This window comes from Lepidochelys kempii, chromosome 5 (assembly GCF_965140265.1).
Source record: "Lepidochelys kempii isolate rLepKem1 chromosome 5, rLepKem1.hap2, whole genome shotgun sequence".
Classification (NCBI taxonomy): domain Eukaryota; kingdom Metazoa; phylum Chordata; order Testudines; family Cheloniidae; genus Lepidochelys; species Lepidochelys kempii.
In genome coordinates this window covers 88659198-88681292 of record NC_133260.1, presented here as the reverse complement: position 1 = coordinate 88681292, position 22095 = coordinate 88659198, and the positions used below count along the sequence as shown (strand labels likewise).

Sequence of the window (22095 nt, the reverse complement as noted above, 5' to 3'; positions counted from 1 at the left end):
AAGATACTTTCAAAAGCTGGGAGGAGGGAGAGACACAAAGGGTCTGTGGGTCTGTCTATATGCTGGTCTTTGTCGGGGATAGACCAGGAATGGAGTCTTAGAACTTTTAGTAAGTAATCTAGCTAGGTATGTGTTAGATTATGATTCCTTTAAATGGCTGAGAAAAGAATTGTGCTGAATAGAATAACTATTTCTGTCTGTGTATCTTTTTTGTAACTTAAGGTTTTGCCTAGAGGGGTTCTCTATGTTTTTTAATCTAATTACCCTGTAAGATATCTACCATCCTGATTTTACAGGGGGGATTTCTTTATTTCTATTTACTTCTATTTTTATTAAAAGTCTTCTTGTAAGAAACTGAATGCTTTCTCATTGTTCTCAGATCCAAGGGTTTGGGTCTGTGGTCACCTATGCAAATTGGTGAGGCTTTTTATCCAACATTTCCCAGGAAAGGGGGGGTGCAAGTGTTGGGAGGATTGTTCATTGTTCTTAAGATCCAAGGGTCTGGGTCTGTAGTCACCTAGGCAAATTGGTGAGGCTTTTTACCAAACCTTGTCCAGGAAGTGGGGTGCAAGGTTTTGGGAAGTATTTTGGGGGGAAGGACGCGTCCAAACAGCTCTTCCCCAGTAACCAGTATTAGTTTGGTGGTGGTAGCGGCCAGTCCAAGGACAACGGGTGGAAAATTTTGTACCTTGGGGAAGTTTTGTCCTAAGCTGGTAAAGATAAGCTTAGGAGGTTTTTCATGCAGGTTCCCACATCTGTACCCTAGAGTTCAGAGTGGGGGAGGAACCTTGACAGGTTGCCATCTGATTTGCGTGCATTCAAATGTTATTATTTACATGTGTGAAATGTCTGCACTAATTTGGAGGTTAGGAGACTAAGTCTCTTTTTAAAATATAAGACTTTAAGTATTTGAGTTCTGTTACTTGGATTCATAGAGACTCTTTATTTGCACTGTTTCAGGATAAAGCAGGAATGGGACTTTGCACTAGAGTGCAGAAAGAAAGGCATTCCACAATCTGCATACCTAAAGAATGGTTTCGTAGATACCACTGAGAAGCTCTTGGATAAAATTGCAAAAAACTCTCAGCTCTGTAAGAAGAGTACTTTGTCAGATGAAACAGACAAAGAAAGAAGCAAGTTTATTTTTCAACTTTCTGGAGAGCACTGGACGGTAAACTTAATCTGAGCCTTTTTCTGTGGTATTTGGCTGATTAGCATGACACATTTATTTATTTATTTATTTATTTTACTAACAAAACATTTTATGCCAAATCCTGACATTCTAGTCCATTCTGAGTAGTTTTTTACTGCATTAGAATTGACAATAATATTACCTTCCTTTCTTGCTATAAGTTAATAACATTTTTAGTTTTAAAATATGTTGATCATTAGTTCTGCACTGATGTGTGTAATGTAGTCCTCTGGAAAGCTTAGTAGCAAACCATCACAATACAATGGGATTGTTCCCTAGTTCTACCTATTGTTACCTATTGTGAAAAGGAGATGGCAGTAACAGTATCTGCTTACGTTGGCTTGTCAATTACTTTTAAAATACCCAAAAGTTTGCTTGCATTCCTTGATGGTTCAGAGATAAATTTTGTTCTGCATTTGTTTAAAACAAAATCATAAGTAGAACTTACCAGTCATGGAGTGGTAGAAATAACACTTGGCATTGCTTTTCATGATACTTCAGTTTAGAAGTGAGATCAGGAGTCCACTTCCTCAACTGATGCCAGTCAGTTAGTAGTGGAGTTGGTTTCTAGAGAGATAAAAGTGTACTAAAGCATGTCCTATTTTCACAATCATAGATAATTCTTTAGGTGTGTATTATGAGAAAAAGGGGGAAATCATAAAGCTTCTCACAGAGTAGCTTTTGTCTGCCTAGCTATTTAACTAGGGGCATGTCTATACTACTGCAGCAAGAGCTGCACAGCTACAGTGTAGATTGAGCTTGAAACTGTGGACTTCCTACAGAAATGAAGGACCATCACCTTCAGCTATAAGAGCAAGGCCATGCTTCTTTGACCTTGCCTTCTGTGATATAAACATATAGCAGCATCTACAGTTAAAAACCCTCAAACAAACCCTAATAAAACAAAGCACTTCACTGCACCCACTATTCTCTCCCTGGGGAGAGCATGAAAGAAAGAGTTAACCATACATGGCAGATGTTAGTCATAATGTAATGCACTACTGGAAGGTGCTCAACTATTAAGTTGATGAGGGTGGTAGAAGAACATGTATAGATTAGTTTCTGGAACCACAGTTTGGGTTGAAGTGTAGATTTCCGGTTCTCAGCTAGAGCTAACCCAGCAGCAAACAGTAAGTAATGAGTAGTGCTGGGACAGTGGATCTAGTGGATTGGTCTACAAAACCTTTTCCAAGTAGTGTCATTTGAATCTTCCAGGTTAGTGGGGTGTCCGTTTATATGGAAATATGTCCATCCAGGAATTAGCTATTATAGGGTGTACTCGCCATATAAGAAGGAAAACTTTTATGCCACTATAACATCAGAATTTATGCAGCCGATACATAACAGTCGTCCCAGATAAAATATTTTATATTGGGTTTCCACACGAGCCGGGGAAACGGAAAGAACTTTAGTGGATTTAAAAATAGCTTTCCAAGCAGTATTAGTGATATCAAAATCAAAATGGTTACTCCAGACCTCGGAGTATTGATGAGAAACTTATTCTGTATTTTATTCTCAGCAAATTTGCGGATGATACTAAACTGGGAGGAGTGGTAGATACGCTGGAGGGGAGTGATAGCATACAGAAGGACCTAGACAAATTGGAGGATTGGGCCAAAAGAAATCTGATGAGGTTCAATAAGGATAAGTGCAGGGTCCTGCACTTAGGATGGAAGAATCCAATGCACTGCTACAGACTAGGGACCGAATGGCTAGGCAGCAGTTCTGCGGAAAAGGACCTAGGGGTGACAGTGGACGAGAAGCTCAATATGAGTCAGCAGTGTGCCCTTGTTGCCAAGAAGGCCAATGGCATTTTGGGATGTATAAGTAGGGGCATAGCGAGCAGATCAAGGGACGTGATCGTTCCCCTCTATTCGACATTGGTGAGGCCTCATCTGGAGTACTGTGTCCAGTTTTGGGCCCCACACTACAAGAAGGATGTGGATAAATTGGAGAGAGTCCAGCGAAGGGCAACAAAAATGATTAGGGGTCTGGAACACATGAGTTATGAGGAGAGGCTGAGGGAGCTGGGATTGTTTAGCCTGCAGAAGAGAAGAATGAGGGGGGATTTGATAGCTGCTTTCAACTACCTGAAAGGGGGTTCCAAAGAGGATGGCTCTAGACTGTTCTCAATGGTAGCAGATGACAGAACGAGGAGTAATGGTCTCAAGTTGCAGTGGGGGAGGTTTAGATTGGATATTAGGAAAAACTTTTTCACTAAGAGGGTGGTGAAACACTGGAATGCGTTACCTAGGGAGGTGGTAGAATCTCATTCCTTAGAGGTTTTTAAGGTCAGGCTTGACAAAGCCCTGGCTGGGATGATTTAACTGGGAATTGGTCCTGCTTCGAGCAGGGGGTTGGACTAGATGACCTTCAGGGGACCCTTCCAACCCTGATATTCTATGATTCTATTCTCATCTGTTGTATGATTCAGTATGTAAGTCCCTTAATATTAAATAATATTAAATAATTTAGAGATGAAATAATATTTTCAGCATTTTACAGCTCTTTATATATATCTATATTATTAGGAAGAAAACAGCTGTTGAAAGGAACAGAGTATTTCTATTTGAGTTGATAAGTGGTTATTACAATTGTACCCGAGACATCTTGAGACATCCTAATGACGCCCCTTGTCAACTAATGTCAAAAGGTTTTGTGTTTATGGTTGGTAAGAAACTAGGTATGTCCCAAACAGTCTGAGAAGTGATGAATACATTATGAATTTTAAAGCTTTACGTTTTCATCTTTGAATTTTGTTAAAAATCGATGGGTTGTAAGTTGTAGTTTGTTGAATATTTTCCCCCAACTTCTTAAAAACAATTTTTTATAATTGATTGTAATGCTTTCCTTCTCCTCTTGCTTAATTGGTGTCATTGCCCAAATTTGTTATTATTTTAAATGAGAGGCTCCAAGTTCAGAAATGCAAGTAAATAGGGAGACATTGAATGATCCCTTAGAATATGTGCTAACTACTTATGCTAAACTATCTATTCAACTTTGTATTTAGCTCTGACACTCTAAGTACCTTCCCAAACCTGAAGAAGAGCTCTGTGTAGCTCGAAAACTTGTCTCTCTCACCAACAGAAGTTGGCCCAATAAAAGATATTGCCTCACCCAGCTTGTCCAAATAAAATAGGAGGCAGAGCAAATAATGAACAACAGTGCAGCTAGTTTCAAAAGGATTTAAATCATTTGGGATTTAGGACAACAGATTGCAAATGCTGTTTAACATAGACCAATGTAAAATAATTAGTCCTGAAATCAGGAAATAAGGCCCAGTTTCTGTAAAGGTTTATGCAATTCTTTAAGCACATGAGAAGTCCCATATAACTCAAAACAATAGTTCAGCTCCTCAGCTGGTGAAGCAAGGTGATCTACTGGCTGGCACACTGAGTTGGCCTTCAGGAGATCTGGATTCTATTCCCAGATCTACCCATGATCTGCTATGTCACCTTGGGTAAATCACTTCATATGTTCCCTTCCCACCATTTATCTGTCTTGTCTATTCAGATTGTATGCTCTTTGGGGCAGGTGAAGTGTCTCTTATTATATATTGGTACAGTGTTTAGCACAATGGGGCCCAAATCAGTCGGGTTGTCTATGTGCTACTGCAATATAAATAATTTATGCCAGCTGAGGATCTGGCCCATTGTTTTATTTTAACTGTCTTTCCCTCTTTGCTTCCCTCCTTCTCCCTTCATTTTTTGGAGTCTCTTTCTCTCATTTGTCCTCCCATTGTATGACTCTTCTCTCTGCAGCTCTTTCACAGGTCTCCCTTTACAGAGCAATTCCCTCTCTATGTTATTTATCCTTATCTGCCCTTAGAGAATCTCCCAACTGAACCTCTGATGAAAAAATAACGTTGTAGTATGTCAAGGTTCTTTCCCCACTCTGAACTCCAGGGTACAGATGTGGGGACCTGCATGAAAACCTCCTAAGCTTATTTTTACCAGCTTAGGTTAAAACTTTCCCGAGGCACAAGCTATTTTATCTTTTGCCCTTTGACTTTATTGCTGCCACCACCAAGCGTCTAACAAATATTTAACAGGGAAAGAGCCTGCTTGGAAATGTCTTTCCCCCAAAAATCCTCCCCAAACTCTACACCCCCTTTCCTGGGGAAGGCTTGATAAAAATCCTCACCAATTTGCATAGGTGAACACAGACCCAAACGCTTGGATGTTCAGAACAATGAAGAAGCAATCAGGTTATTAAAAGAAGAATTTTTATTGAAGAAAAAGTAAAAAGAATCACCTCTGTAAAATTAGGATGGTAAATACCTTACAGGGTAATCAGATTCAAAATATAGAGAATCCCTCTAGGCAAAACCTTAAGTTACAAAAAGACACAAAAACAGGTATATACATTCCATTCAGCACAACTTATTTTCTCAGCCATTTAAACAAAACAGAATCTAACGCATATCTAGCTAGATTACTTACTAAGTTCTCAGACTCCATTCCTTTTCTGTTCCATGCAAAAGCATCACACAGACAGAGAGAACCTTTTTTTCTCTCCCCCTCCAGTTTTGAAAGTATCTTGTCTCCTCATTGGTCATTTTGGTCAGGTGCCAGCGAGGTTATCCTAGCTTCTTAACCCTTTACAGGTGAAAGGGTTTTTCCTCTGGCCAGGAGGGATTTTAAAGGTGTTTACCCTTCCCTTTATATTTATGACATAGTTCTTTTAGACTCTTAACAACACGTGTCTGAATCAGCTACCTAGCAGAGATTGACAACCGGTTGATAAAGCTCTTAGCTGAGATTCTTTGTGATTTTACCACAAACGTGTACCTACTGAATTAAATAAGTTCTTCAGAGAAAGCTTTAGCTACTGCAGATGGGTGAAGGTTGTAAAAACAAGACCAATGCCATGAATATTTATTTGAATTATTTAATGAATTTACTTTGATTGGCTTCTTGCCCTCTAAGTGTTTCATTCATTAGTTATTCACAGAAAGCAGTTTACCATCAAGAAGGGTTCGTGGAATCAGCAAATTTTAAGAGAATGTTGGAAAATTTTCAAGAAAAGCAACTTTTGAATTTGTGACTGTCAGCATTAGCACCAGAAAAAGTGCCTATGCTCATCCAGTCAGGCAGTAAGAGAACTGAAACACACCATGGACCATATCTTGGCTATATTGTTTTATGCCAGCTGGGGATCTTGACCCTTATTTCCAACAGTACATGTCCAGTAAAAAAAGCTTGAATATCAAATGCGTTCAACAAACTGCTTGCTAATGAGCTACAGTACAATAATTATTTATGAGCAAATCATGACCTCAGGTACAATTTATGAAGATTAAAACACATGAAATTCACAGAATAAATAATTTATTGCAAATTATTCTCTCAGGTTTACTTTGCAACTTTCAGTTACTTTGTGACTCAGTAAGGAGACTACTTCCGTTTGTTAGTCCAAGCCTGCTGGTGACAGTGAGTTATGTGTTTGCCATAATAAGTCAAGTTTTGTTATGTGAAATAACCACACCAGAGGGGACAAATTCTGTCTCATCATTATATCATTATTATACACCCACAGATGTTTTCTGAGATCATGAAGAACCTGCCCTGGTTAGGTAGTAGAGATGGGTCTGAGTCTTTAAAGTTTGGAACCAGCTCCAAACTTTCTCAAAACTAAGGGAGGTATTTGGATCCAGGTTGTCGGTTTGGTAGGTAGATTCTGTTCTCACTGGTGATACTTAAATAAGTGGTGGGTACCTTGGGGTATTGCCTTTAAATAGTTTTTCAAAATCGAGACGTTCTGTGATAACATTTGTGAAAAAAAATTAATCACAATTAATCACAGTTTTAATTGCACTGTTAAACAAAAGAATACTAATTGAAATGTATTACATATTTTGGATTTTTTTCTACATTTTCATATATATTGTATTCTGTGTTTTAATTGAAATCAAAGTGTATATTATTTTTGAATATAAATATTTGCATTGTAAAAATGATAAACAAAAGAAATAGTATTTTTCAACTCACCTCATACAAGTACCGTAGTGAAATCTCTTTGTCATGAAAGTGCAACTTACGAACGTTGATTTTTTTTTTTGTTATATAACTGCACTCCAAAACAAAACAATGTAAAACTTTGGAGCCTTCAAGTCCATTCAGTCCTACTTCTTGTTCAGCCAGTTGATAAGACAAACAAGTTTGTTTACATTTCAGGAGATAATTCTGCCGTCTTCTTATTTACAATGTCACCAGAAAGTAAGAACAGGCATTTTCATGGCACTTTTGTAGCGGGCATTGCAAGGTATTTATGTGCCAGATATGCTAAATATTCATATGCCCCTTCATGCTTCGGCCACCATTCCAGAGGGCATGCTTCCATGCTGATGATGCTCTTAAACAAAATAATGCATTAATTAAATTTGTGACTGAACTCCTTGGGGGAGAATTGTATGTCCCTTCTCTGTTTTACCTGCATTCTGCCATATATTTCATGTTATAGCAGTCTCGGATGATGACCCAGCACACGTTCATTTTAAGAATACTTTCATTGCAGATTTGACAAAATGCAAAGAAGGTATTAATGTGAGATTTCTAAAGATAGCTACAGCACTTGACCCAAGGTTTAAGAATCTGAAGTGCCTTCCAAAATCTGAGGCCTGGTGTACGCTGTGAGTTTATGTTGGATTTAGCAGCATTAAATTGAATTAACCCTACACCCATCCACACAATGAAGCCGTTTTTTCAACATAAAGGGCTCTTAAAACTGATTTCTGTACTCCTCCCCAACGAGGGAAATCAACATCGCCATTTCAAATTAGGGTTAGTGAGGATGTAATTTGAAGGTATTGGCCTCTGGGAGCTATCCCACAGTGCACCATTGTGACCACTCTGGACAGCACTCTGAACTTAGATGCCCTGGCCAAGTGTACAGGAAAAGCCCCAGGAACTTTTGAATCACATTTCCTGTTTGGCCAGGCGAGCTCATCAGCACAGGTAACCATGCAGTCCCAGAATCGAAAAAGAGCTCCAGCATGAACCCAACGGGAGGTTGTGGGTCTGATCGCTGTATAGGGAGAGGAATCCATGCTATCAGAACTATGTTCCAAAAGATGAAATGCCAAAACATTTCCAAAAATCTCCGAGGCCATGACAGACAGAGGCCACAGCAGGGATGCAACACAGTGCCGCGTGAAATTTAAGGAGCTCAGACAAGTGTACCAGAAAACCAAAGAATCAAACGGACTCGCCAGGACAGAGCCCCAGACATGCCGCTTCCACGCTGAGCTGCATGCAATTCTAGGGGGGGCCACCACCACTACCCCACCCTGTCCGTGGACTCTGATGATGGGGTACTCTCTGCCATGCCTGAGGATTTTGCGGATGGGGAAGATGAGGAGGAGGAGGAGGAACTTGAGGAGAGCACACAGCACACCGTTCTCCCCGACAGCCAGGATCTTTTTACCACCCTGACTGAAATACCCTCCCAACCCAAGCAAGCCGGAGAAGGGACCTCTGGTGAGTGTACCTTTTAAAATCTAATACATAGATTCATAGATTCATAGATAGTTAGGTCAGAAGGGACCATTATGATCATCTAGTCCGACCTCCTGCACAATGCAGGCCACAGAATTTCACGCACCACTCCTAAAAAAGACCTCACACCTATATCTGTGCTATTGAAGTCCTCAAATTGTAGTTTGAAGACCTCAAGGAGCAGAGAATCCTCCAGCAAGTGACCCGTGCCCCATGCTACAGAGGAAGGCGAAAAACCTCCAGGGCCTTCCAATCTGCCCTGGAGGAAAATTCCTTCCCGACCCCAAATATGGCGATCAGCTAAACCCTGAGCATATGGGCAAGATTCATCAGCCAGATACTACAGAAAATTCTTTCCCGGGTAACTTGGATCTTACCCCATCTAAAAACCCATCACAGGCCATTGGGCCTATTTACCATGAATATTTAATTACCAAAACCATGTTATCCCATCATACCATCTCCTCCATAAACTTATCGAGTTTAATCTTAAAGCAAGATAGATCTTTTGCCCCCACTACTTCCCTCGGAAGGCTATTCCAAAACTTCACTCCTCTGATGGTTAGAAACCTTCGTCTAATTTCTAATCTAAATTTCCTAGTGGCCAGTTTATATCCATTTGTTCTTGTGTCCACATTGGTACTGAGTTTAAATAATTCCTCTCCCTCTCTGGTATTTATCCCTCTGATATATTTATAGAGAGCAATCATATCTCCCCTCAACCTTCTTTTAGTTAGGCTAAACAAGCCAAGCTCCCTGAGTCTCCTTTCATAAGACAAATTTTCCATTCCTCGGATCATCCTAGTAGCCCTTCTCTGTACCTGTTCCAGTTTGAATTCATCCTTCTTAAACATGGGAGACCAGAACTGCACACAGTATTCCAGGTGAGGTCTCACCAGTGCCTTATATAACGGTACTAAAACCTCCTTATCCCTACTGGAAATACCTCTCCTGATGCATCCCAAGACGACATTAGCTTTTTTCACAGCCATATCACATTGGCAGCTCATAGTCATCCTATGATCAACCAATACTCCAAGGTCCTTTTCCTCCTCCGTTACTTCTAGTTGATGCGTCCCTAGCTTATAACTAAAATTCTTGTTATTAATCCCTAAATGCATGACCTTACACTTCTCACTATTAAATTTCATCCTATTCCTATTACTCCAGTTTACAAGGTCATCCAGATCCTCCTGTAGGGTATCCCTGTCCTTCTCTAAATTAGCAATACCTCCCAGCTTTGTATCATCTGCAAACTTTATTAGCACACTCCCACTTTTTGTGCCCAGGTCAGTAATAAAAAGATTAAATAAGATTGGTCCCAAAACTGATCCTTGAGGAACTCCACTGGTAACCTCCCTCCAACTTGACAGTTCACCTTTCAGTAGGACCCGTTGTAGTCTCCCCTTTAACCAATTCCCTATCCACCTTTCAATTTTCCTATTGATGCCCATCTTATCCAATTTAACTAATAATTCCCCATGTGGCACAGTATCAAACGCCTTACTAAAATCTAAGTAAATTAGATCCACTGCGTTTCCTTTATCTAAAAAATCTGTTACTCTCTCGAAGAAGGAGATCAGGTTGGTTTGGCACGATCTACCTTTTGTAAAACCATGTTGTATTTTGTCCCATTTACCATTGACTTCAATGTCCTTAACTACCTTCTCCTTCAAAATTTTTTCCAAGACCTTGCATACTACAGATGTCAAACTAACGGGCCTATAATTACTTGGATCACTTTTTTCCCTTTCTTAAAAATAGGAACTATGTTAGCAATTCTCCAATCATACGGTACAACCCCTGAGTTATAAAAGCAAGCGTTTTTTAATGATTAAGTAGCCCTGAGGACTTGGGATTCATTCGTGGCCAGTACAGCTACTGGAAAAGTCTGTTAACATGTCTGGGGATGGAGCGGAAATCCTCCAGGGACATCTCCATGAAGCTCTCCTGGAGGTACTTTAAAAGCCTTTGCAGAAGGTTTCTGGGGAGAGCCGCCTTATTCCATCCTCCATGGCAGGACACTTTACCACGCCATGCTGGTAGCAAGTAATCTGGTATCATTGCATGACAAAGCCTGGCAGTGTATGGTCCCGGTGTTTGCTGGCATTCAAGCAACATCCGTTCTTTATCTCTCTGTGTTATCCTCAGGAGAGTGATATCGTTCATGGTAACCTGGTTGAAATCGGGGAATTTAATTAAAGGGACATTCAGAGGTGGCCGTTCCTAGTGGGCTGTTTGCCTGTGGCTGAAAAGAAATCCTCCCCACAGTTAGCCATGCGGTGGGAGTGGGAGGGCTTTGGTGCTGGGCTGTTTGCGTTTGGCTAGCAGCAATCTTCCCTGATACCAGCCACGCGGTGGGGTGAGGGGTAAAGCAACCATCCCAGAGAATTGGATGTTGGGGGAAGGTTAGTTTGGTTTCTGCTGCTGCACGTTAACAGGAAAACCACAGCACTAAATGGCCAATTCAACGTGCTTTGCTTGGTATGGGAGAAGAGGGCGCAGCTGTTATGAAGGTTGCAGAAACCAAAAGACTATGTCTTACCATGGCTGCCTGCAAGCCGAATTCTGTTGCCTGGCACTGCGTGTGATCTCTAACACCAAAACTGCAGGGACTCAATATAAGATACAAAATGCGACCTTGTACCAAAATCACATGTGATATGTAATGTGAATAGTGTTGTTCACCGTGAAAGAGTATAGCCATTGTTCTGTAAAATGTATCTTTTTAAATACTTCACTCCCTTTTTTCCTCCAGCAGCTGCAAATGTTTCAAGCCTCCCTCCTCCATCCCAAAGGCTATCTCAGATAAGGTGGCGAAAAAAATGCACACACGATGAAAAGTTCTCTGAGCTCATGCAGTCATCCGGCACTGACAGAGCTCAGCAGAATGTGTGGAGGGACACAATAGCAGAGTACAGGAAAGCGGCCGATGAACGTGAGGAGAGGTGGCTGCAGGAAGATCAGAGGAGGCATGACGCAACGCTGGGACTACTGCGGGATCAAAAGGACATGCTCCAGCGTCTGCTGGAGGTTCATGAACGGCAGCAGGATCACAGACTGCCACTGCAGCCCCTGTTTAACTGCCCTCCCTCCTCCCCAAGTTCCATAGCCTCCTCACCCAGATGCCCAAGAATGCAGGGGGGGCTTGGCTCTGGGCACTCAACCACTCCATCCCAGTGGACAGCCCAAGCAACAGAAGGCTGTCATTCAACAAGTTTTGAAGTGGCCTTTTCCTTCCCTCCTTCCCTCGCACCTGGGCTATCTTGTGAGTTATCTCTCTATTTTTATAATCAATTAATAAAGAATACATGTTTTTTAAATGATAGTGACTTTATTTCCTTTGCAAGCAAGCTGTGATCGAAGGGGAGAGGGCGGGTGGCTTGCAGAGAATTTAGAGGCAACCAAGGGGGTGGGTTTTCATCAAGGAGAAACAAACAGAAGTGTCACACAGTACCCTGGCCAGTCATGAAACTGGTTTTCAAAGCTTCTCTGATGCGCAGCACTTTCTGCTGTGCTCTTCTAACTGTCCTGGTGTCTGGCTGTGCGTATTCAGCGGCCAGGCAATTTGCCTCAACCTCCCACCCTGCCATAAACGTCTCCCCCTTACTCTCACAGAGATTGTGGAGCACACAGCAAACAGCAATAACAATGGGAATTTTGGTTTCGCTGAGGTCTGAGTGAGTCAGTAAACTGCGCCAGCGACCCTTTAAACGTCCAAATGCACACTCTACCACCATTCTGCACTTGCCCAGCCTATAGTTGAACAGCTCCTTACTACTGTCCAGGGTGCCTGTGTATGGCTTCATGAGCCAGGCTGGGTCCCCAAGGAGACCTATAGGCATTTCAACATCCCCAACAGTTATTTTCTGCTCTGGGAAGTAAATCCCTTCCTGCAGCCATTTAAACAGACCAGAATTCCTGAAGACGCGAGCGTCATGAACCTTTCCCGGCCATCCCACGTTGACGTTGGTAAAACGTCCCTTGATTACCTACTGACTGGTAGCTGTCTGGCATTGCAAGTTTCCATAGGGCTATTGCCACTCACTTGTGAACTGTGAGGGCTGCTCTCATCTTGGTATTCTTGCGCTTCAGGGCAGGGGAAAGCAAGTCACAAAGTTCCATGAAAGTACCCTTAGCATGCGAAAGTTTCAGAGCCACTGGGAATCATCCCAAACCTGCAACACTATGCAGTCCCACCACTCTGTGCTTGTTTCCCGGGCCCAGAATCGGCATTCCATGGCATGAGCCTGCCCCATTAACACCAGGATCTCCAAATTGCCACAGACCACGGTTTAGGGAAATCTGTGTTCATGTCCTCATCACCGCGCTGCCATCGCCTCCTCTCCTGGATTTTCAGGTGCTGGTTCTGTATAAACTGCACATTAATGCGCGAGGTGTTTACAATGGTCATAACTGCTGCAGGCATGAGCATGAGCTGAATGGGCTCCATGCTTGCCGTGCTATGGCATCTGCTCAGGCAATCCAGGGAAAAGGGCACAAAATGACTGTATATATGAAGTAATGGAATTAGAACTAGCATTAAATTATTCTTTAAAAAAAAATCCCAATGGTCAACATTTGAATGTCTGTTTCAATGTACTGCTAATCACGTTAAGATGAATGATTTAGCTGTACATAAGTAGCACTATAACTGGGGCTTAATTCACAGAATCACAGAATATCAGGGTTGGAAGGGACTTAGGAGGAACCTATTAAAATATATCACCTTATTAATATTTTTGGGGAAGCTAACAAATTTAAAGAAACACTGAGGTTTCTGATCTTAAAAACAACTTAAAATTGTGGCCTTCACAGTTAAAGTTGCCTTTGTAATGTAAAATTCTAAAAGAACAAAACCAAACCCACACACAAAGATTTAAAGGGAGTAAAGGTGGAAACTATGAAAACTCATTTTATGAGGCAGAGTTACTGCTGCAGAGCTGGTGATGGCGCCTCAGCTAGATTATTTATTTCAGATGTTACCACTGCAGAATGATATAAAACCTAGCAGTAAGACTGCTAGATGATATGCTACTTTACAAAAATAGGGTCTAAAATTACCTAGTTTTCATCTTTATCAACTGATTTCTATCTGACCCAAGTTTAGGGTATTTGTTGCATAATTCAAACCATGAAAAGTTGGTCAGAATTGAAAACCAATTAACTAAAACAATTTAGTATGAATTCAAAGGCTTAAAAAACCTGCACTCCCCATCATTCAAAATGCCTGAAACACATCGGTTAAACTGAATGGAGTTTTGAAAATGACCCCAGTAGCAAATTCTTTGCCAAGTATTTGAAATAATTCTAGAAATTGGCAAGGCAAAAATTGCTTCTAATTTATGAGCTGTTTAAAGACACTATTTCCATGCTTCCTGGAGCCAAAAGAAAGATTTGGGGGTAACATTTTCAAAAGCACTTAGGAATCCTATTTCAGAAAGTGAAAGTCAATGGGACTTGGGCTCCTAAGTGCCCAGGTCACTTTATGAAAATGGAATTTAGACTTCCCAGTCACGTAGACACTTCTGAAAATTTTACCCATGATTTTGACCCAGGGTTGCTATGTTGCTGTATGACCAAGTTAAAAAGAGTTTGCACTCTTCGGTCCCAGTGGGTATGTCTACATAGCAATTAGAGACTCACAGCTGGCCTGTGCCAGCTGACTCTGGCTGCAGGGCTCTTTATTGTGGTGTAGATGTTGGGGCTCGGGCTAGTGCCCGAATTCTCACTCTTCCCCTCGCAGGGTCCTAGAGCCCAAGCTTCAGCCTGAGCCCAAAAGTCTACACTGCAATTACACAGCCCCTTAGCCTGACACCTGCAAGCGCAAGTCAGCTGCCATGGTCCAGCCACAGGGTTTTAATTGCAGTGTAGACATACCCTATATTCCTTCTCAGCAGGAGACAAATTTGGAAACATTGATAAATGCTAAAAGGCAGATCTCAAAGGACCAGACTATTCTGGACCTGATTCAACAAAATACTTAAGCACATGCTGAAGTCAATAAGACTTAAGCATATGTTTTATTAAAGGAGCACGAGATTACTCATGTGCTAATAAATAAAAATCTGCTTTTGGCATTTACTGAATTTGTGGCCTCTATGACTAAACTTATTTGAGTTCAAGACTGAAGAAACCCAACATTCAAACTAGCATGAGAACATTAAATATTTTTATAGTGAAAACTAAGGGAGCGACTTGCTATGCTTAAATTCTGAGGCATATAGGAATGCAAACTTTTGCACAGAAGTGAATGTTTAATTCTACAGTTTAGTGAGGCCAAAGTTGTCAAATCAGGGTGCCTAACATTAGATGCCTAATTGTGTAAATAATGGCTTGTCAATATAACGGTGATGTAATGCACTCTATGGAGGTGTGATTACTAAAGCAAACTAATGTGTTGTACATTAATTGATCCATGCAGACTCAGCTGAAACACATTCATTCTTTTTCCATTGCTCATGAATAAAGTCTTAGGGAGTTGCTTTGTGAATAAGTCCACGGCTTTTGCTCTTTCTCCAAGACAAATTGAATATTCATACAGTGGGTTTGTTGAGAATACCCACATCCTTATTTAGGCAACACTCACAGTAAACAACCATCAACATATGCAGAAATAAATATTCCCTCCCTCTCCTTCCCCAGTTTAAGGTCATCACCTTCACTGACTTCTCATCTCAGGCATTGGCACCCTGACAGCAGCATTGTCTGGCTATGTAGACTCCCTCCTCAAGCCCTACACTACTAGCACTCCCAGCTATCTTCGACACACCACTGACTTCCTGAGTAAACTACAGTCCATCGGTGATCTTCCTGAAAACACCATCGTAGCCACTATGGATGTAGGAGCTCTCTACACTAACATTCCAAACAAAGATGGACTACAAGCCGTCAGGAACACTATCCCCAATAATGTCACGGCAAACCTGGTGGCTGAACTTTGTGACTTTGTCCTCACCCATAACTATTTCATATTTGGGGACAATGTATACCTTCAAATCAGCGGCACTGCTATGGGTACCCGCATGGCCCCACAGTATGCCTACATTTTTATGGCTGATTTAGAACAACGCTTCCTCAGCTCTCATCCCCTAATGCCCCTACTCTACTTGCACTACATTGATGACATCTTCATCATGTGGACCCATGGAAAAGAAGCCCTTGAGGAATTCCACCATGATTTCAACAATTTCCATCCCACCATCAACCTCAGCCTGGTCCAGTCCACACAAGAGATCCACTTCGTGGACACTATGGTGCTAATAAGCGATGGTCACATAAACACCACCCTATACCGGAAACCTACTGACTGCTATGCCTACCTACATGCCTCCAGCTTTCATCCGGACCACACCACACAATCCATTGTCTACAGTCAAGCTCTACGATACAACTGCATTTGCTCCAACTCCTCAGACAGAGACAAACACCTACAAGATCTCTATCAAGCATTCTTACAACTACAATACCCACCTGCTGAAGTGAAGAAACAGATTGACAGAGCCAGAAGAGTACCCAGAAGTTACCTACTACAGGACAGGCCCAACAAAGAAAATAACAGAACGCCACTAGCCATCACCTTCAGCCCCCAACTAAAACCTCTCCAATGCATCTTCAAGAATCTACAACCTATCCTGAGCTGTAGCTCACGAAAGCTTATGCTCAAATAAATTTGTTAGTCTCTAAGGTGCCACAAGTCCTCCTTTTCTTTTTGTGGATACAGACGAACACGGCTGCTACTCTGAAACCTATCCTGAAGGACGACCCATCACTCTCACAGATCTTGGGAGACAGGCCAGTCCTTGCTTACAGACAGCCCCCAAACCTGAAGCAAATACTCACCAGCAACCGCACACCACACAACAGAACCACAAACCCGGGAACCTATCCTTGCAACAAAGCCCGTTGCCAACTGTGTCCACATATCTATTCAGGGGACACCATCATAGGGCCTAATCACATCAGCCACACTATCAGAGGCTCGTTCTCCTGCACATCTAGCAATGTGATATATGCCATCATGTGCCAGCAATGCCCCTCTGCCATGTACATTGGCCAAACTGAACAGTCTCTACGTAAAAGAATAAATGGACACAAATCAGACGTCAAGAATTATAACATTCAAAACCGGTTGGAGAATGCTTCAGTCTCTTTGGTCACTCGATTACAGACCTAAAAGTGGCAATTCTTCAACAAAAAACCTTCAAAAACAGACTCCAGTGAGAGACTGCTGAATTGGTAATAGCTCACCTTACCTGATCACTCTGGTTACAGTGTGTATGGTAACACGCATTGTTTCGTGTTTTCTGTGTATATGAATCTCCCCACTGTATTTTCCACTGAATGCATCCGATGAAGTGAGCTGTAGCTCACGAAAGCTTATGATCAAATAAATTTCTTAGTCTCTAAGGTGCCACAAGTACCCCTTTTCTTTTTGCGGATACAGACTCACACGGCTGCTACTTGAAACCTGACTTCTCATAGTGACTTTGGTCACTCCTGTATGCTGGGTGAGTCCTGGCTTTCTCTACTTGTGGGGAAGTTCTTGGTTTGTCAAGTCACACTCCCTGCCTTGCTGGTTATGGTAGCACTTAAGCCTTCCAGAAGAAGGTTCTGTTGAATTCCAACAAGTGAGCCTAATTTTGCCATCAGTTTTCTACATAGAGAAGTCTAATTGAAGTCACTGGGAGTTGTGTGTGTATACTAAAAGGCAAAATCTGACCTAGTGGCTTTGGATGGCGATCTGTCTGCACTCTTTTGAAGTCCGTTCAACACCTTTGTTTTTAACTTCTTTGCAAAGACAATATTTACTATCCTGTTGCAATAAATTGGAAATGATGTGCACTATGCATTGCAGCCCTATTGACCAAATACACTTTACAAAAGTACCTGGATAGGATGATTGAAAATGATCACTGGGAGGACAGGACCCACAGTTCAGACTGTCTGTTGTAAACCAATTTAGGTAGCAATGAGCAGTGGCAATGCTCCTCCTAGAAGGCAAACTCCTGGAAAGGATGTTAACAAAGTACCATCCTACCCCAAGAGAACCAAGGGAAATTAAGAGGGTAGATGTTAGCCTGGCTTTAATTCAGAAATATGGAAAAATAAAACACTAGCCAAATGCTTTTGATCTATGTAATCTCATTTAATTACAGGAATTTCCAGATTCATTGGAAGAACAGACACATCTGAAAGAATGGCATATCTACAAAACACAGATACAAACCATTCCAGCCTACATTGCCCTGTTTCAAGAGCTGAAAGTATTGGAGTTATCAAATAACCAGATCACACATCTTCCAGTTGAAATTGGTATGTTGATTTGGATTTTGCTATTTAATTTTGTGGTTAAATGTGCAAATGCATGGTGGTCAATTGGCATGAAGCTCCTTCTTGTAAATATAGACCGACCCAGTCCCAAAATATGTTCTCTCTACTGTTTTCAGCAAATAGTTATGTCTGGATGTTTACTGTTTTTCTGATACTTTATATGTACTGAATCATGTATGATATTTTGCAGTCAAACCTGGCCAAAATAAAGAGAGAATGACACTCACCTATTGTTAAGTTGTTCGGCAGTGACTTTGGTTTCTATGGTGCATTGTTTGTTTTTAAGTTCTACTTCAGAATGGACAGCATTTTATGGCTCATTGTTAGGTTATCAACAATGAGAGCAACATCACGGAACACCAGCCTGAAACACACAAGGTAAAGTGCACGCGCGTACACACACACACACACACACACAAAATAAATAAAATAAAAATTCAGATACTAGCAATGGGGAAACCCACAACATATAACTTTGGATAAACGCCTTTTTTTAATCCATCCATTTCACCTCAGTAGTGAAGGGATCTTAAAAAAAGGGCTATTTCCAATCCAGGCAACCAGGGGTTTTGCTCAAGACCGAATTTAATTCTTAACTCATATAGTCTGGCTTTTATTACTTTTAAGTTTAAACCCATGCTCATACTATTTGGCCTTTTAGTGGTTTACAGTGGTCTCTCAAAATTGTATTTTGTTTTTGAAAGATGCTACCAGTGTGAGAGAGCTTTGTTATACTTAAAATGAGGAACATTGCTGGAACTGGTACTATCAAAGCAGAAGAAACCCTCTGTGCAGCTACAAACCACACCAACACAGTAAGGCTGTAGCCTACTCTAGGGCTTAGGCCAGGCAGAGAGATTTGAGTCTGCTATTGCTACCTACTCTTCTGGCCGTAGAGACTCGTGCTTTGAGATCGAGAGGTCCCAGGTCCATGCCCTGCAGATGACCCAACTGGGGTGTCAGTATATATATAGCTATATACAATGCCAGTATATTCATTCAAGTAAAGGAGAAACAGGATTTAAAAAAAGAAACCTCCCTCTTTTCAATTATCTGTCCCAGAATCTTATGCAATCTTTGCTGGAAACACTGCAGCAGAGCTGTAGCACAGTCATGGCAGTTAATCTGTCTCCCAAGAATTCTTCTATTGACCTAGCGCTGACTCCACCGGGAGTTAGGTCGGCTTAGCCATTTTGCTCAGGGGTGTGGATTTTTCACCCCTCTGAGCAATGAAGCTGTGTCAACATAACTTTTTAGTGGAGACCTGGCCTTAGCTTTTATTTCTATTTCTTTTAGTTAGAGACTTGGTACTTGGAGTTCACTGCCAAATTTGGCTTTCCCAGCTGGTAGAGTAACACTGATACTTTTGATTTATTTATTTATTTACATTGTATTTTATATAGATAATTGCCCACTGACATAAAAAAATATTTTATAGGGGCATTCCGGTGGCTAAATAGTATAACAAATCATAAACAAGACATAAGGAGGAGATTATGAACATAAAATAAAAACTCACAGTCTGGCTGTTTTATCTGTATTTTAACCTTAAAACTGACATAGGCCAGTGGGCTTAATTGGTGGAAACATTCCACAAGGCGGCAGTAGGGAATAGGGGGAAAAATGATTCCAAAATTAGATTCTATATGAGGTACCATGAAAAAAATGGTGAACCATAGTTGTCTTAAATTAACTAAAGACAGGACTGCCTAGACTATTGTATCCCATATTAAAAAATTACCACTGCTTAACCATTTGAAGCAGGTAAAGGCCATTAGAGTTTCTTCAGTCTGTGGTGATACTGGATATTAACAAAGAAGTCAGTCCTGCACATCAAAGCTGATGAAGAAAAGTAATAATATTTGTTTCAAGGAATAAAGACATAAAAGCAGGTATTACTGGCATGACCTGTTCTCTACAGAAGGATGATTTTGAAGCCATTCAAGACCTACTTTGGTAAATGAGGATAAAAAGTTTCAGATTTGTTTGCTACCAACCAATTATCTTTTTTTAAAAAATCCATTCATTGGACTAAATTTTGCCTTCAGTGATTTTCATGCAATTACCACTGAAAGAATTATTCTGGAGAAGTTCTATGACATGTGTTACACAGGAAGTCAGACTAGATGATCACAATGATTCCTTCTGGCCTTGAAATCTATGAATAGCAGCTGCAGTTTCTCTGCTCTATGCCTGAAATTCAGCCCTGTGTGTAGGGACTGTGTGGGGTGTATAATTACCAATTAAGTTCTGTTTTGTGTTTTTTCAGCGGTGCTTAGCTTTGTGTGGTCTCACTGCATAATGTTGAGTTTTGAAGGTTTGGGGCCCTACTATGCCAGTGTGAGGTCCACACCACATAAGCCCTGTGCTGAGGGCGACTGTCTGCACAGCAGACAAGAGGGGTGTCTGCACAACCCTTACCTGCAGTGGAAAAGTCTACAGGTCAACTGTGCATAGGTTGGTCTTGAAGGCCGTGATAATGGATGGGCTGTGCATCCCAGCAATCCAGATCTTGTGGTGTAATTGTCTGTGACATAAGGGCCTGATCTAAAACCCATTAAAGTAAATGGGAGTATTTGGGTCCCTTTGTATCAGGTGCCTCATGAGAAGAGGCTGCTGCTGCTATTTCAAGATATAAACTAGAATACCAGCTAAGGGGGAGGATTTCATCTCCCTAATAACTTTGCAATCTACCTGTTAGAACTGATTACTCAGGTTTTATGCAAGTGGAAAACTTTAAGCTTTCCATGCAAACCTCTGTGCGTGTTGGCAGGTATAAACAGAAAAATGCCCTTGACAACTGACTTCCTAAGGTGAGCCAGGCTGGCAGAGGGTCACTCCTGCAGACCTCGTAAACTAGATGGGATGGAAATTTGGGGGGATATCTAGCCAAATTTTCACATTATAGATTTTTTTGTTTCAAGAAAATCCCCAAGAAATTCTATACACAAAGCTGTATTTTGCTTTTTAAATAAAAGAATTGTAGGATATTGTGTTGTATTATTTTAAAAGTACTATGTAGTCATATAATTAGAGTGTTTTTTTGGGAACGGAGTTAAGATTGTGTGTTCAACCTTAACTTTGGCATTGCCTGATTTTAACTGTGAAATCTTGATATTCTCTCTAAAATAGGCTTTTTTTGTTTGTTTGTTTTTTTGGGGAGGGGGCGGGATGGAACATGTAGTCAATTAGTTCAAGTCTAATCTAGAAAATAGAAAAGGAGTACTTGTGGCACCTTAGAGACTAACCAATTTATTTGAGCATGAGCTTTCGTGAGCTACAGCTCACTTCATCGGATGCATAGTTTCCACGGTATGCATCCGATGAAGTGAGCTGTAGCTCACGAAAGCTCATGCTCAAATAAATTGGTTAGTCTCTAAGGTGCCACAAGTACTCCTTTTCTTTTTGCGAATACAGACTAACATGGCTGTTACTCTGAAATCTAGAAAATGTACTTTAGTCTAAAAAAGCAGCTTGGCTTTTAAAATTTCTTTGACTATATAACATGCTGGCTGAGACATCAGTTTTGAAACCACATAAGTGTGATCTTAATACCCATTGAGTTAATGGGATGTACGTACACTCTTAATCTCTTTGCTGAAGCAGGACCTGAATGTGTTTACCTCGCTCTAATGGCTAGTTTGCTACCACCTAGCAGAGCTGTTCCTTCAGCTCGTGTGGTGGAGAGTTGTGCTTTGGTATAGAAAGTCCTGGCTTCAATCCTTGCTGGTGGATAACCGCTGGTAGGAGTTGTTCTTAGGGAAACAACTACTTCTTGCACCATTGAGCTGTTAAAAATAGCTCTCAGTGACATTATTCCCTGTTGTTTATTCTGTTCCTTTGACAAACATTCCATCACTTGGTAGTAAGTTTAAAAAGGAAGTGAAAACTTCCATTAAAGTGGCAGTTAAATTGATCATGCTGTTGATGATATGTGAATTATAGACTTGTAATTCACAAATTATCATCTCCCTTAAACATACCCAATCTTGTAGAAATCAGGGTGGTTTTTTTTTTCCATTTCAGGTTGAGTAATCATGGGTACTGTATTTGCATAGATAATATCCAGTTTGG

At 41.1% G+C, this 22095-nt stretch overlaps 1 protein-coding gene across 1 annotated transcript in view; it reads left to right on the top strand.

Moving 5' to 3' along the window:
* Positions 1-22095, top strand: part of LRRC2 (leucine rich repeat containing 2) — a 284223-nt gene that overhangs the window by 222546 nt on the left and 39582 nt on the right. Inside the window, exons 7-8 of the mRNA XM_073344941.1 lie at positions 961-1171; positions 17847-18003. Of these exons, the coding sequence (XP_073201042.1) occupies positions 961-1171; positions 17847-18003 (368 nt within the window). The remainder of the gene's footprint in view (positions 1-960; positions 1172-17846; positions 18004-22095) is intronic.